This window comes from Glycine soja, chromosome 11 (assembly GCF_004193775.1).
Source record: "Glycine soja cultivar W05 chromosome 11, ASM419377v2, whole genome shotgun sequence".
In the NCBI taxonomy this organism is placed as follows: Eukaryota; Viridiplantae; Streptophyta; class Magnoliopsida; order Fabales; family Fabaceae; genus Glycine; species Glycine soja.
This window is the reverse complement of record NC_041012.1, coordinates 8,572,020-8,587,107: the sequence shown is the minus strand read 5'-3', so window position 1 is coordinate 8,587,107 and position 15,088 is coordinate 8,572,020. Positions and strand designations below refer to the sequence as shown.

General features: G+C 31.7%; 1 protein-coding gene across 2 annotated transcripts; it reads left to right on the top strand.

Annotated features, from left to right (window-relative positions):
* Nucleotides 1-7,128: 7,128 nt before the first annotated feature.
* LOC114376748 (squalene synthase-like) lies at nucleotides 7,129-14,259 on the top strand. 2 transcript variants are annotated; one of them, XM_028335004.1, is made up of 14 exons: nucleotides 7,129-7,579; nucleotides 7,671-7,713; nucleotides 8,238-8,327; nucleotides 8,615-8,690; nucleotides 9,424-9,493; nucleotides 9,892-10,035; nucleotides 10,493-10,597; nucleotides 11,023-11,169; nucleotides 12,050-12,125; nucleotides 12,850-12,938; nucleotides 13,309-13,400; nucleotides 13,484-13,529; nucleotides 13,804-13,877; nucleotides 13,968-14,259. In XM_028335004.1, the coding sequence occupies exons 1-13, from the start codon at nucleotides 7,385-7,387 to the stop codon at nucleotides 13,870-13,872; spliced, it is 1,242 nt and encodes a 413-aa protein (XP_028190805.1). In that variant the 5' UTR covers nucleotides 7,129-7,384; the 3' UTR covers nucleotides 13,873-13,877; nucleotides 13,968-14,259. The 2 variants fall into 2 exon arrangements, with proteins under 2 accessions (XP_028190805.1, XP_028190804.1); XM_028335003.1 differs by having other exon boundaries at nucleotides 7,130-7,579; nucleotides 13,804-13,873.
* The last annotated feature ends 829 nt before the right edge of the window (nucleotides 14,260-15,088 follow it).

Here is a 15,088-nt window from a genome sequence, read left to right as displayed (position 1 = left end):
ACTGAGGTGTGATTCTAAAATTGGGATGATAATGAACAAAAAAAAAAAAACTAGTAATCTCTATTATTCATTTGCCTACATAAAGTAATCATCGTATGAATCTGCAAATCACCACTATTATTCATTTGTTTCTATTTCCAACAATCCAACACCATTAGTTAAAGCAATCGAATGGAGGATCAATGCAAGTCACTTCTTTTTATTCATCTTTTATTGTTATTAATCAATTACACTTTTTGAATGAGTTTGGGATGGCAATTTGGAATTGCAATACACACTGTTCGTTTGAAGCAGCGTCTAGGAAACTGCATCCTAGGTGATCAATGAAATGCTAGAGTGTGGCTTTGCACCCTGATGTTGTAACTTCTGTAACTTTGATAGATTTTCTCTGCAATATTGATTTGAAGGCTGCACGAAACTATATTGCCTATATGACCAAGTTGATGTTCCTTATGCACAATTGCACATGCACCTGTGCACCTGTGTTAAAGGTGCTTCTAGATCGTTTGCAGAATTACAAGACTCTCTTTAAGGTGGGTGTTGGGTTTCTTTCATGCGTGCCAAATTGGAACCTCTTGTGTGATGAGGTCCTGTCCTGAGGGCGCAGTGGCACTGGCTGGACCCACTTCGTGTTTCTCCAGTGAGGCTCTTGCAAGTTGCAATCTGTGAGACTGTGGTTGAATCAATTTATTTATTTATTTAAAATGATGTGGTAATATCTCAGTTAGTTGCTAGTGACTAAGACACATTTTGAAAAGTGTCCAGGGAAGTCTTCCTCCCGTAAATGGGGCTTCTCATCCAATCTAGTGGCTCCAAATATTTCAGCTAGTAAATAAAAAATAGTCACGTGTCATTAACCATATTGGGTACCCCTACCGGTGGCTTCAATTGATTTGTTTTTAGTTCCTGCTTCAATTGATTCAGTAATTTTTCAGTTCACGTGTGTTTCTTTTACCTTATTAGTGACTGAGAATTCAATTGATAAATTACGTGATTATGATTTTAGATAAGCGGGAATTCAAGTGATGAGAAACTGGGAATTCAATAGGTTATATGCTTCAATTGATTTATTCGAAAAGCATGAAGTAACACAATGGTGATATGAATTGACTTCGATTGGATAAATCAATGGGAAGAGCAATTGAAAGTTTTCTGTTAGTACAGTGACGGTGTGACTGTGGACCAATTTGAATAATTTTCAAAATATAAAAGATGAAAGTAGATTTTTTTTTTAATCAAAGTATATTTTTTTAAAGATGAGAGATAAAATAAAATAAAAAGAATTTTAAGATGATACTTCTACTACATTTTAAGATGAGTCTATTATTCAATATAAAGAAAAATAGACTTATGTAAAAACTTTAATATAAAATAGATTTTTAAATAGATTAATAGACCAAATAGATTAAATAAAACCTAAAAATAAAATCTATAATAGATAATAAACCAAACTCAATCATTACATATTTATTAACATATTTTATTTTTTACATGTTTTTTTTTCTTATCATATCATAAATCCTTTCAAACTTATATTTTATAATTATTTTTTTCTCTCGCCTTAGATATCTAATAATAACATTGTGAATGTTCATTAAATATTTTTTTCCTATCAAATGATATCACTTATCATATTTATACATATCATATGTTTTTTAATTACTAAAAACAGACTAAAATTAAATAAAATTTTAAAAGCCATTTTTTAAATTAGAAAAATATTTAAGTTAATGATAAAATATATTTTATTTTATTTTCAAATTTTAATTAAATAAAAACATTTAGCTTATTAAAAATAAGTGGAAAAATAGAAATGAAAATAAAAAGAAAAAAGAATGTAGCAAATGAGCAAAAGAAGATAAAAATATAGCAACAGCTTGAATTGAACTAAAATATATAAATTTGAAACAATATAACAATTTTTAAAAATACAAAGAATATGACATGAATTTAACGTTGTTGGCTTGAGTTTACATGGTAGGAATAATTTTTCTTTGAATGACTCGAGATGCGACACATGGAACATCGCTTCGATTGATCTGGTTCTTGGATATTTGTTTTGGTGTGGATATGAGAGGAGACAAAATTACCTTTAGAATTTATTTTCTTGTCTAGGTTGGGGCAGATCATTGGCTTGTGACATGATGGTCAATATGCTTCGTTGCGCAATTCTCCAAAAAATCTTCTATATACGTTGGAGACACTTTCCAACGTATACACAGGACGTATTTGTAGTTCATGTATTCATGGTAAACATAGCTCACGTCATTCCACCACTTTGTCGTGTAACATCACATCACAACACAACATGTCTCATTCATTTTTACTTCACTCACGTATTCAAGGATCAAAACACAATATCACTAAACCAATCACTATTGATTAATACATAGGCATTATGCAACATATACATTAAGACTCAATCCTATATGCAATATGGTACCATGTCAGTGAAAAACCTCGTCAGACGCATAAGAGTACATGACAAGACAAACCACACACTAGTAGTCAGGTCACTCTCACTAGGTAAAATCATAGGGAGATTAGTCTGGGTCACGCTGTTTTGCGAGAATGCTTCAGCCATGTGGGATCGGCACAGACTTAAAGGAGCACTCAAACCGGGTGTATTTACCCCTAAGGCTTACACTCCGAAGAGTTCATCAGGGTTTCTCCCTCTTGATTCAGGTCTAACTCAGAAAACATTTTAACACACAAACTCTATCTATGAACTGTACAAAATACATGACTCCTCAATTGTTCTCAAAATAATTTTATCTCGTCGCGCTTGTGATTAAACTCATCAGGTCCCCACTATGGTTCCTATCACAATACTCGTCACGCATTAACTCGTCGCCTTTAAAGGGTCTTATAGTTGTGTGATTGTACGATTCATAGCTTACAACTCAATGCACACATATATATTACAAGTCAATACATACTCAATTTATCACATACATTTAGTCTCAATTACAATGGTATAATCCCAGAGTAGCATGTTATCACACCTCATGAATCATATACACTTTACCTATGAACTATGCAATACACACAACTACTCAATTGTTTTCAAAATCATTTTAACTTGTCACGCCTCAAAGTGATTCAACTCCCACAGTGGATCTCATCACAATATTCATTGCGCAAAAACTCGTTGTTCTTAAAGGGTCTTACAATTGTGTGATTGCACAGTTCATAACTCACAACTCAATACATACAACATCTCAATACATATGTATCTCACCATTCATCACAGGTTCAACTTGTCACTTACTCACAGTTTGAATCACCATCTCATAATTTCAATATAACAATTTATATAAAATGTTTCTCACAACATGGGGAGTAAAATCCCTCAAACAATTTCCCACAATCATATTAAAATTAATGAATCAAAATCATAAGTCAGAAATACGTAAACACCAATAACACTCAAGTTTATCTACCAATTCACATCAGAACATCAATTGGTCCGTCAAACACAACAATATTGTATTTATAATCGTAAAGAAAGATTATAATTCAATAAACATCCCAAAATAAACTCTAATTTAATCATCTAAGGATCCCTACATATATTCATTCGAACCCCAATTGTGATAAACTCATCCCTTACCTCTAAGCGGACTCACGTGTGTAGTCTGGAAGTGACAACGGCGTCTCTGACAGTTCCCTAAGATTCTTCAGCTTTTCCCATATTTGCTTTGTTAGGATTTCTAAGGGTTAGAGAAAAGTAGAAGAGATTGTAGCCTCAATATCACTGTTAGTGTGCGAGACTACTTTTTCTCTATAAAAACGTTCTTTCACAAATCCCAACAGTCAGACTGTGAGAAAATAAGTTACTAATGTGGTGTACAAATTTCACAATGATCCAATGGTTAACGAGTCCGAGATCATAGTTTTACTGAGACAGGTTTGAGTGTATACGGGAAAAGAGAAAGCTCAGTGCAAGGAATATTTTTTCCACCATAGACATTATCTCAAAAATCTCAACGGTGAGAGTGTGTGAAAATAAATTCCGAACCTCTTGTTCAAATTTCACAATGATCCAACGATTAACGAGTCTGATATTATCATTTTATTGAGACAAAGTTTGAGTATATGCGAGAAAAAGAGAAAGAGGTGTAAGAGGGAAGAAGGGAAAACGAACTTGAGAGGAAGATAAAGCGTAGAGATGTATCATCTGAACAACTAACCTAACATGTCTCTATTTATAACTAGATACTCTTAACCTATTATTTACTCTATTTTTTTTATTCTAAAAAAATCTCTATTTTATTTTCTATAAAATGAATAAATAAAATATTTTTTTTCTTTCAAACTATTATTTTAATTAATAAATCTATTTCTCCTTATTTATTTAATTATAAAAAACTCATTATTTTTTTAAAATTATATTTATTTTAAAATAATTTTTTTTTAATTTATTTACGAAAAATGAAATCTAGAACAATTCTTCTCCAATATCTAATTGTGCATACCAGAGAAAGAATGTTCAGGGTTATCACTCCAAGTCTATGTTTTGCTGCCCTTTTTGAACGTATAAATTGGATTGGACCTATTTTCCATTTCCTAATGAGAGCAACAACCTTTTTTCTATTAAGTGTATTTTGCTCGGGTCAGGGGTGTGATTCCCATTCCGGCACGGGAGAATGTTTATCCCTGTCCATGCAGAAAAAAATTCTCGCCTGTGAGGTCCGATATAGGACAATTCCTGCAAGGATCTTCGTTTCGTTTGTGGATCCAAATTAACACCCCCCTTACTTGTAACACCCAAAAAAAAAATATCAAATTTGGAAGCAAATAAAACGGGAAAGATATGAAACGATTATTTTCTTTTTAATAAACACTAGTATTTTATAACATTTTTTTAAGGAGGTGTCAGTTGACCTCACATTTTATACTTGCACGTTCACCATAGTCTTTCTCTAATTCTCTAATAATTTTATTTGAGAGTCACGCTGTTAGCATGCCTCTCGCTTCTCGCGTGGCCTGCATAAACAAATTGGTTGCAAAGAAATGTGTAAGAAAAGTGACAAAATAGCAATGTTGATTATATTCTCAAAAAAAAAAAAAAAAGCAACTTTGGTTATATTGCACAGTGCTCGGCAACGAAATATTACGCCTAAGACCTTTTATGTAGTTTGGATTTTGGAGAGTCCAAGTCTATTCCTGGCCATATTGCTATTTTTTCAAATATTGCTATCTTTATTAATTTCCCTTCTGATCATTTTTTAAAATTAATTATGTTAATAATTTGATTTTTAAATATATTTTAAAGCCTTTCGTAATTAATTATGCGATGGTTTTAAATATCTGAATACTTTTTTTATTATAATTCGTACATTTTAAAGAGTTCAATTTGTATAGATTTTCACAATATCAATCAATTAAAAAATTAGCTTAGATATAAATTTTAAAGTGTTAATAAATTTATTATACATGATAATTTATAATTAAATTAGAGTATAAAATCCATTTACATTGAAATTGTATTTCAATTAAATCTCTTTTTTTTTTACAAATTAAACCTCATTTTAAAATTTATATCAATTTAACATTTAAAAAGAATGTGTAATTCTTTGAGTTTAATAGACTTATAGTGACGCGAGGGTAAAAGCTTGTGGGTCACTGATATAATTAGATAACTAGCATTGAAAATCGTCTTTAAATTATATGGTTGGTGTTCTTATATCCATAACTTACTGATTACAATCACTATCGCCTTTATGTTGGATGATTTGGTGTTTACACAATCCTTATCTTGATGACTACATTTTTTTGTATTTATTATCGCTTCTACTATTGTTTCTCCATTTGATATTTTGATGATATTAGTGGGTCTATTTTTGCATATTTACTTTATGGAAACAAAATCATTTTTAGTGTGATAAAAATTTGTATATTATCAACTAGTTAAAAATAATTCCCTAAAAAGCTAATTATAAATAATAATTGTTATTAATTTTAAGGTTGCTATTTTAAAAAAAGTTTAACTATTTATTTGGTCCTATACTTGTTATCAGTTTCTGTTTTAATCCTTATATGAGAAAAATGTAAACTGTAATTTCTACCCATGAATAAAAGTATTGGTCCTTATTGCTTAAACTTTTTGGTGGTACAAATATGTTACAAAAACTTTCTGACAATATAAATTGTCACAAAAATTGGTGGTATAAATAAGTAGCTGGGGACTAAAACTTAAAAATTTATCGAATAGGAATAAGAATTTAAAATGAGAATAACTATAATAATTAAGTGAATAATTTGTGATTAAAACATTGTTATTCCAATTCTTTAACTCATGTGTACGATTTTGAGTAATGATTTATTTAAGAAACATAATTGCTATTTAATTTCTAAAAGTTAATCTATTTTTTTATAAATAATGAAAATTATAAAAAAAAGCATAACTTTAACCAAATTATACAAAATTATATTTTTATATAGTTACTTTAATAAATTATAAATAATTATATAAGATTTTTAAAATTAGAATTATTATTAAAATATTTTTGTTAAAAAATATATTAAAAGACATATTCCAAATTGCATCAATTCACTGATGAAAGTCCTGGGAATAATCAATAATGAATTGCTGCAATTTCTACACCGATAATATATAGTAGTATAAAAATTAAACCCAAATCAGAAAACTCAAATAAAACTATCAAAAGACCAATGGGCTTCACTGGACGCCGCATAGGACATGTTACTAAGTAAAATTTTAGGTTTGAATTTGTGAATGAAAAAATATGATTAAAAAAAATTGTTAAAAATATTCAACTTTGATAAAAAATAATCCTCCATACCGTGAATATTTTATATTAATAATATAATAAAAAATTATTAAAAATAATCAAAATTTAATTTTAATTAAGACTTAAATATATTTTTTATGTAATTTACTACCTAAAGAATAATTTATTTTATTTTATTACTTGATATTTTAAGGTGTTATAAGGTGACAAATTAATAAAATGACACCTAATCATCTAATGCATTTAGATTAACAAAAAATAAAAAATTGAAAATATCAAATATCAGCGTCTTGTGGTTATGCAAGGATGGGTATAATAGAATTGGGGAATGGATCCTACAAAACGGACAAAGCGTGCATTTAAAACTAGAAAACAAATAATAACGCAACTCCCACCCAAACCGTGAGTGCGGAATCTATCAATCTCAAACCGTTGAAAACACGATGCGAAATATTTTCAACCTCAAATAAATAACGTTGAGTTTCCAAACTTACCACACTCAATCACGAGCCAACCATAGGCGAAGAACGGAAGAAGCCACCATAGTCGTCGTCGTGAGCGAAGATCCATAACAATACAGTTACAAATTGCAACAACACACTCCTCGTTCGATCGTAGCCAGAAGAATGGGAAGTTTGGGAGCGATTCTGAAGAATCCAGATGACTTTTACCCTCTGCTGAAGCTGAAAATGGCGGCGAGAAACGCCGAGAAGCAGATCCCGCCGGAGCCACATTGGGCGTTCTGCTACACAATGCTCCACAAGGTTTCTCGAAGTTTCGCCCTCGTCATTCAGCAACTCGGCACCGAGCTTCGCAACGCCGTTAGTTCCTTGCATTTCTCGCTCCTTCCTACTTATGCCTTTGATTCCACGTTTTTTCTTAATTGACATCTCTTTTTTTTTTTTTTTTCAGGTTTGCATATTTTATTTGGTTCTGCGAGCTCTCGACACCGTTGGTTTGTATTCGTATCTTCGATTTGAAGCCTCGCGTTGTATTTCATAACTTGCGATGATGAACGATAGATATTTCGGTTTTAATTAACTACGCTGTGTTGACGTGGTTGTTCGGTGTTTAATTTTGACTTATTTCTTTATTTGTTTGTTTTATTCTTAGCGTTGAATGTTGTTGAGTGGGGATTGATGTTATCGTCGAACGGCTTTGGGAAATAAAATGTGATTTTAAGATTCACCTCTTTGAAAAAGCTTTTGAAAATGAAAACTCAACAGAAAAGCAGTAACACAAGTTTTTTTTTCTTTCTTTTTTTGTTCTAAAAATCATAATTATTATAGAAGGCATGCAAAATTTGCTTACACTGAAACTATTCAAAGTCCATCAATCTGCTGGATATTTATTGTGTCTATTGTCTTTGAAAGATTTATGTTTAAACCTTAAAATTATTCTATTGAGCAACTGTTCTATTCTTCAGAGATTAAAAAGGCTATCTATATTGTTGTGATTTTTTTTCTTTTCTTTTGACAGAGGATGATACTAGCATAGAAACAGATGTCAAGGTGCCAATACTGATAGCCTTTCACCGTCATATTTATGATCGTGATTGGCACTTTTCATGTGAGTGAGTCATTCTTTTTGCTTTTCTTTTTTTAAAATAATTTCTTGCCAAGATAAGATTCAATACAATTTGAACAACCTTCTTCCAATCTGTTGTTTTTTTAGATGTAAGTATTCAATTTAACCACATCTAGCTTGATTGGATTTTAAACTACGTACCCATAGCAATTGCTTGTAATGATATCAAAGACAACCTTTATCAATCATCAGGAGAATGGTTTTATTGTATATGTGCCTCAAAATTTATTGATGCTGATCTGCACATTAATTGTTTCTAATGTGACTAGGTGGCACAAAGGAGTACAAAGTTCTAATGGACCAGTTTCATCATGTTTCAACTGCTTTTCTGGAACTTGGGAAGAAGTCAGTTCTTATACTTGCACATTTAGCTAAATTGAATTTTAATATTCTGCAGCATATGTGGTCTCAAGTTGCTGTTTGTTTCCATCCTTGATCCAATCAGCAGCCCTTTGGGTTTTATTGCCAATTCTATGCTATTATTGCTTATTACCCTTGGGGAAGAGGAGAGGGGGGTGTACTGTTTATCATTAAGACATGCAACTAAAATATCATTTAGAAGTTAGTTTGTGAATAGCATTTTGTGAGATTCAATTTATTATCCCTTTTCTGTCTGGAATATTAAAATTTGGATACGGAACTGTTGTGGCATGTTGTTGGTCTGGAGGTTGTTGTCAATGTCATGCACCTTTTAATGTAATTACTTATTATGTTGATTATTGACTACACATTATGGATAACTATGGTCCTTTGTGTTTGTGATTGATAAGAATTATCCATTGTTTCCATGCTATATGATAGAGGTTTCTGTATTTTTTTTTCACTAGCTGTTACTTAAATTTCTGGGTATCTGTCCATTGCTGGTCACATTCCACTTAAAATATTTTTTTAAGGCTGGGCAGAGGGGGGGGGGGTCTCATTCTATAATTTGTCTTTTCACAATTGAGTTGGGTCTTTGAGATGTGTATATGGACTATAGATTCACTGCCTTTATTAGCTTCTCTCATTTATGTGTAATTAGAGTTGTGGCTGTGCATTCTATAACAAACAAATTAAATGTTGGTCAATGGTTTTGCAGCTACCAGGAAGCAATTGAGGACATTACCAAAAGAATGGGTGCTGGAATGGCCAAATTTATTTGCAAGGAGGTTTGTCGCACATGGCTTCTGTTCTGCATATATTCTTTTCATTAACTTAGTTGTAGTTAATTAACCTGTGCTGACAAGAGATTATATAGAGTTTGTTATTCGTTTAAATGATGTCTCCATCTGCTAGTTTCTGTTTTTTATTGTTTTTTTAAATGATTTTTGGTGCTTCAAACTATCTTTTATTCAGGTAGATGAAAATTTAGGGAGAGGGGAAATATAATGAAGAGAAAACAAATAGTCTAGTAGTTTTATTCCAACAAAAAATTCCTTAATCATTTGATGTTATACTATTATTATCAGTGCATCTATCCTAAATTCTTATGTACAGAGCACTATGCTGCAAAGGAATTCCTGCATCATCTTGATTTATGACAAGAGATTTTTTTATTTTTTTCCAGGTAGAAACAATTGATGACTATGATGAATATTGTCACTATGTGGCGGGACTTGTTGGGCTGGGTTTATCAAAGCTTTTCCATGCGTCTGGTTCAGAAGATCTGGCTCCAGATGACCTTTCCAATTCAATGGGCTTGTTTCTACAGGTATCATATCATGGTAGTAAGTAATAAAAAAATACAGTATGGTTGCAATTGTTTACTGATAGGAATCTTCAGTTTAGGAAGAAAGAAAAAGAAAACAGAGCACTTTAACTGAAAGAGATGAATCTGTTTTATCGAAAGGATAAAGAAAACACAAAGGAGCAATCCTCCTTTCACACAAGGGAATATCCCTGTTCCACTATGGATACAACTCGATGCCCCTCCTTGTCCTAGCAAGGATCCCTTTATACTTCTCAGCTGAACTCCCTCTAACAGAATTAGCTGTCTAACAGAAGTAACTGTCTAACAGTTCTAACTGAAAGGTCTAACAGAATTAACAGTATTCTGTTTTTAGACTCTTTCCCTCCTCCTATATACTATTAGAGGTCTTGGTTGTGGCTGACCTTGATCCTCTTTCCTAACATTTACTGATATTTCTGGCCATCTTTTGAGATTGCAGAAAACAAACATTATTCGAGATTATCTGGAAGACATCAATGAGATCCCCAAGTCACGCATGTTTTGGCCACGACAGATTTGGAGTAAATATGTTAACAAACTTGAGGTTTGGCTCTATACTATAGTAATTTATATTTAACCTCGTTTTGTTATAAAGTTAGAAAATCAATTCTTGCATTTTCCAATGAAAACACACGTTCCAAGGCAAATAATTAAACAGTTGTTTGACAATATTCAACAGTTTTGTTCAGATTAATTTAAGCATACAGCTCAATTATATTCAACAGTTTAAAATTAATTCTATCAAACGCTTAACTGAAGGGGTACTTAGTCTAACATAAATAATTCTTTCATTGCTTTCTCCCCCATTTCATTAATCTCATACAAATTTCTTATCATTTGATGGAGTGATGGTGAAACCTGTCACACTTTTTTTTACACTTGAATACCTTTTTAACTTTTTTTCTGTGTCCAGGTGTGCTCACATATGATTTTCTTCTTTGTTACTCCAATTTAACTTTTATGATTCAGGATTTGAAATATGAGGAGAACTCTGTTAAGGCAGTGCAATGCTTAAATGACATGGTCACTAATGCTCTGATGCATGCTGAAGATTGCTTAACATACATGGCTGCTTTACGTGACCCGCCTATATTTCGCTTTTGTGCTATACCCCAGGTGCTGTTCTTTTACTTAATTACTTCTGATATTACTGTTATTAAGTTCATGCCAATCATCTTGCAATGATATACCATCATTTATCTGCATGTTTTATATTGTTTGCATATCATGTTATGTTACTACAGTAGAGTTGAATCTTTAGCAGCTTCTTATTCAATTCAAATAAAATACGAAAAAAATAAAATTACTATGTTCTGTCAGTTTCTTTTAAGTTTTTAGCTTAACACTTCCCAAAAGATGTGTGAAAATAACTCATTTATATACAAATTTTTATAAAGTGCTTTGCAGAAACATAGTGGTAAAACCTTGAGACAAAATATTTTTAATTGTAATTTCATGTACAACAAATGCAAGAGTATAGATCTTCTTTCTATGGTTGAACGATTTTCTAGATAATTAGTGGCTGAAGCTTTAGGTATGTAACCTTGCTGATTTTAGTTAATATTACCTGGAATAAGAAAATATTTCTTTTGAGCTGCAGATGTTCTAGAGGAAGAAGCTGTATGGGTCTTAGGCCTACAATTTAGATTTAAACAAGTTACAGTACCTTGTGGTAGATTTACTAGGTTCAATCTGATATGGAACCAATTTTTTTCTTTATACATTACAGTTGTTTTGTGGGGGTGGGGTTAGTTCTAGTTCATATTCATTTTGTGTTTAATGATTTAAACAAATTACAGTACCTTGTGGTAGATTTACTAGGTTCAGTCTGATATGGAACCAATTTTTTTCTTTATACATTACAGTTGTTTTGTGGGGGTAGGGTTAGTTCTAGTACATATTCATTTTGTGTTTAATGATTTATGTATATCGCAATAGTTATTTTCATAATTTTTCCCGTGTAACTTTGATGTTTATTTGACATATGCCGTGACAGATAATGGCAATTGGAACACTTGCATTATGCTACAATAACATTGAGGTCTTCAGAGGTGTAGTTAAAATGAGGCGAGGTAAGAGCAAATATTTTGATACTAATTTCCTTGTGATTTGATTTTGAGGCATACTAAACATAAAGTCAAACTTGGTATATGTCAGGGAATGTGTCTTTGAAGTCCTAGGAATTGTGAATTGCTGCAATTTGTATTTCATGTTATTTCATGCTGAATCAATCTCCATAAAATTAATTACCTTGGAATCTGTTTGTTATTATGGAATCCACATATGCATTTGTGTCAAACATAACTTTTGTATGGGCCCAGCACGAAGTCATTGAGCATCTTCCATTATATTCTGTGATTGTATCTTGGATGTTCAAATATCAAATCTAAATAAATACTTTGCAACTATTACTACCACACATCTTCTGTAGCATTCTCCTCGTATGCATGTTGGTTAAGTACTGAAAGACAGTTTGAACTTGGGAAGAGTGGCCAATGGCATATACTTTTGAGTTAAGAGGTCAGCAGCTGCAATTCTATGATCGATATCCCTAGTTTTGAAGTGAACTGATAATACCTTAACCTAGATATAAATTATTAGTTGAGGCATTTGAACAATTTCCTTTCCTCCCATTTCATTTGACAAAATATTGTTTTTTTCTTCTGGGAATAAAAAAGGATCAACATGTAGCTATTGGTTTTCGTGTTTGTTGTCTGCTGTTGCTCTGTCTGTGTGTGTGTGTAATACTAAACTAGCTGTTATTTCTTCATTTTGTTTTCACTTTTCAATTTATAGGTTTAACTGCCAAAGTGATTGACCGAACTACGACTATGGCTGATGTCTATGGTGCTTTCTTTGATTTTGCTTCTATGTTGGAGTCCAAGGTATGAATCTTTCGTTGTCCTGAACACATTATGATTAGGTTTTCAACAGAAGAATGTGAATGCTACTCATGTTGCATTTTACATTGGATAATGTTCCTAATTCCTAATTCCTATTGAATGTTTATAACAGCAAACACATTAGTTTTACGTTGGATAATGTTGCTGCTTCCTACCGATTCCATTGTTCTAAAGGAAAAGATATATTTTAGTATCCAAAATTTTAAAATGTTGATCTTGTTGCAGTCTTTTTTTCCCTACAGCCGTAGTACATTCCATCCACCATGGAACTAAAAGCAGTTTTTCAGTTTCAAGAGTATCTTTTAAAAGCTGACTTTTTCCAACTTAAAAGATTCAGTATTTTCCTTTGTAGGTTGACAAAAATGATCCCAATGCAACTAAAGCATTGAGCAGGCTGGAAGCTATACAGAAAACTTGCAGAGAATCTGGTCTCTTGAGTAAAAGGTATGCACATAACCGAGTAGCTACAAAAGTACTTTATCTTTTTATCGTTGACAGTCTAGCAACCCTTTCATTGATTTAAGCAGGAAATCTTACATTGTGAAGGATGAAAGTGGATATGGCTCAACCATGGTACATTTTTGCTTTTTTTGTTTTTTGGCTTAAATTAGCCTCTGATGTCAAGTAATAATGTTAATCAATGATGTAACAGCAACAATGACAGTCATATGTAATTTTTTTTGGTAAACTGTGTTTTTAAATCATCATCTGTTCAAAACAGTTGATGAGAGATTTAAAAACACAATTTATATAAAAAAAAAAAATACATGACTGTTCTGCTATCTACATTATTTTAACTAGATCCTGCATTTCTAAGAATATGCACTGACGGAAACTATTCCTACAGATTATCGTACTGGTCATCATGGTTTCCATCATTTTTTCTTATCTGTCTGCTAGCCACCAAAATAACTAGTGTAAGTAAGTTTTATTGTTAATTAATGTACGGTTGAAATTCTAAGAACAATATTCGTTATTTATAAAATTCTTCACTCCTTTTTTTTTTTGTAGCAACTAGCCATGCCTTCTTGCCTTTCCGAACATTGATATCATGCCTCGTTCATGGAATGCAAATTTGCACGCAAGCAATATTATGATGGCTGCAGTTGACTATCGTGTATTTTAATGGAAAAATAGTCGAATGTAGTGTCAAGAGCTCCTTGTGTTAGTTTGGATTTAACTCTACCCCTACGTTCGTCCTGAAAATTATCATTATTCTGCGTGTTATTAGTTGTTTGTATTCACGGATAAAGTTGGAATACCAGATGAGTTATACCAGTGGTGCCCCCTCCCCCTTTTTTCCCCTCGTTGTTCAAATTCTATAGCGTGGCATGCCAAAATCATTTACACGAAAGAATGAAGAAAGGTTAAAGAGGATGGAAAGAGACAAAAAGTTAAGGGTTTTAATCTGATAATTAATATTCACAGGAAATTTTTTAGATCAGGATTTGTCCTTGAAAACTCATAATCGTCGAATCACAATCCATCCATTGTGATACAACCGTGGTCAATCGCAGGTTTTTTTTTAAAAAAAAAATACTGAACGGCAATTACTAGTCCCGGCTTTAAAGTATAAACTATCACTTTACTGCCCTAATATTTGAATTGAAGGCTGCGGTTAAATATTATTTTCACTTAACAGTAACATTTATGATTCGAACTCTACACATTATATACAAAGTTTTTTTTTTTTTGAAAGGATATACAAAGTTTATTAAGAGGTAATATACTTCTATTGAGACCAACCACTCTTAAATAAAACAACAAATAAGTTAGATGTGTGTATAAATAGTAGATTAAATTTGAAACAATTATTAAGAAAATAGTATATTAAATTAAATAATTAGCTTAAAAATAAGTAATAGTAATAAGAATAGAGGAATATACAAATATTTACATCAGGAGATATTAGTATTTTTATCCTTTAATTTTAAGATTAATTTTGATTTTGTCCTCTAATTTTTTTTATCAATTCAATTTAGTTATGCAATTTCTGTTTTTTTTCTCTCTAATCAAAAGGGCTAAAAGCCCAAGAAAAGAAAGCTAATTAGCTATTACACGAGGAAGTCAAAGCCCCCTAGCATCATTAAAAAGCGGATCCTTCATGAAAGAAGGATGGTGCTCAAAAATCA

Excerpts from the sequence above, each read along its gene's own strand:
- LOC114376748 (XM_028335004.1), top strand. The coding sequence starts at position 7,385 with ATGGGAAGTTTGGGAGCGATTCTGAAGAATCCAGATGACTTTTACCCT. Across the intron at positions 7,714-8,237 it reads GCGAGCTCTCGACACCGTTG|AGGATGATACTAGCATAGAA; the intron begins GTTTGTATTCGT and ends TTCTTTTGACAG. Across the intron at positions 8,328-8,614 it reads TCGTGATTGGCACTTTTCAT|GTGGCACAAAGGAGTACAAA; the intron begins GTGAGTGAGTCA and ends TAATGTGACTAG.